Here is a 1,193-nt window from a genome sequence, read left to right on the forward strand (position 1 = left end):
CACCACTGATAAAGCTCTCTGTCACAATCTCAACTTCACCTGCCAAGAGAGTGTTTGGAAAACAAGTATCAACGCGAAGAAACATTTTTTCCCTCTTTATTTTATCACTGGCTTGGGATTTTCCACTTCATTTATGGCAGTCGTTTTTTCTGCCCTTCTCCTTCTCTTTTCCCTCTGGAGACACAAACGCATGATGCAGACAAACTCCATGAAGAATCTCAGCATGGATGCCCACATCAAAGCCATGAAATCTATTCTCAGCTTCTTTATAATTTACAGCATCAACTTTATATTTTTGATCTTGACACTGATTTATTCAATTAATGTCCAAAATGAAGTGTTGCTTATTATTGATGCATTTCTGCCGGCTTTTCCAGGCATTCATTCCCTTATTCTGATTTTCAGCAATCCCAAATTGGAAAGAATTCTGCTAAGGATTCTATTCTCTGTGGAATGCAAGGTTTGCATGAGGTAGGAACTGTAACAAAAACTGGAGCCCATGTACAACGTTGATCTTTCACTATAGAAAACAAGTCATTTAATCTCTAATCCAGCCAGTGTAGATGATACAGATGGTCTCTCTTCAACACTGTAGTTAAGAAAACTTGATTCATATATTTGAACTAAATCAGTACAAGTTAAATCAATTGTTATTATAATTTCATTTAGATAATTGAGTTAAATTAACATCAGTAACAAATTAATTTATACCTTGTAAATGAGCTGGATGCAAAAGGGCAATAACAGTACTGCAAACCTCCCTCAAGTGCTTTGGCATCTGCTGATTGAAACAATCGAACTAAACAATAGGTTTATCTCTGTTTTGCTTTACATTTCTTTCCGCTGTGGCTCTGTGCTGTGTAATATTATCAGTTGTATCACTGTCTGGCAGACAGTGTAGGAGGGGTGGGTGTTCCATGAAGAACTGTAGCCTCTGGAGACCCCATGCTGCAGCCAGCATATTCTGATGGACAGCAGGCCCTGGGTGTGATCAACCCTGTCGAGAGAAGAGTGTGAGAAGGAAGGAGGGGAAGAGACAACTCATTATGAACTGACTTCACCCTACATTCCCCATCCCCATCTGCCGCTGTGGGTGAGGAAGTGGAGAAGCTGTGAATGAAGGAGTAAATTTTGGCCTGTGATGAAGGAGGGGAGAAGGCAAGTGTTTCTAGTTTTGTGTTTCTTTCTCATCA

General features: G+C 39.9%; 1 protein-coding gene across 1 annotated transcript in view; it reads left to right on the forward strand.

Annotated features, from left to right (window-relative positions):
- The window catches only part of LOC103797386 (taste receptor type 2 member 9-like), a 947-nt gene extending 472 nt beyond the window's left edge, over nt 1–475 (forward strand). The window contains exon 2 of the mRNA XM_009069604.1: nt 141–475. Coding sequence (XP_009067852.1) covers nt 141–475 — 335 coding nt within the window. The remainder of the gene's footprint in view (nt 1–140) is intronic.
- Nucleotides 476–1,193: the final 718 nt, after the last annotated feature.

This window comes from Acanthisitta chloris, unplaced genomic scaffold (genome assembly GCF_000695815.1).
Source record: "Acanthisitta chloris isolate BGI_N310 unplaced genomic scaffold, ASM69581v1 scaffold12242, whole genome shotgun sequence".
Classification (NCBI taxonomy): Eukaryota; Metazoa; Chordata; class Aves; order Passeriformes; family Acanthisittidae; genus Acanthisitta; species Acanthisitta chloris.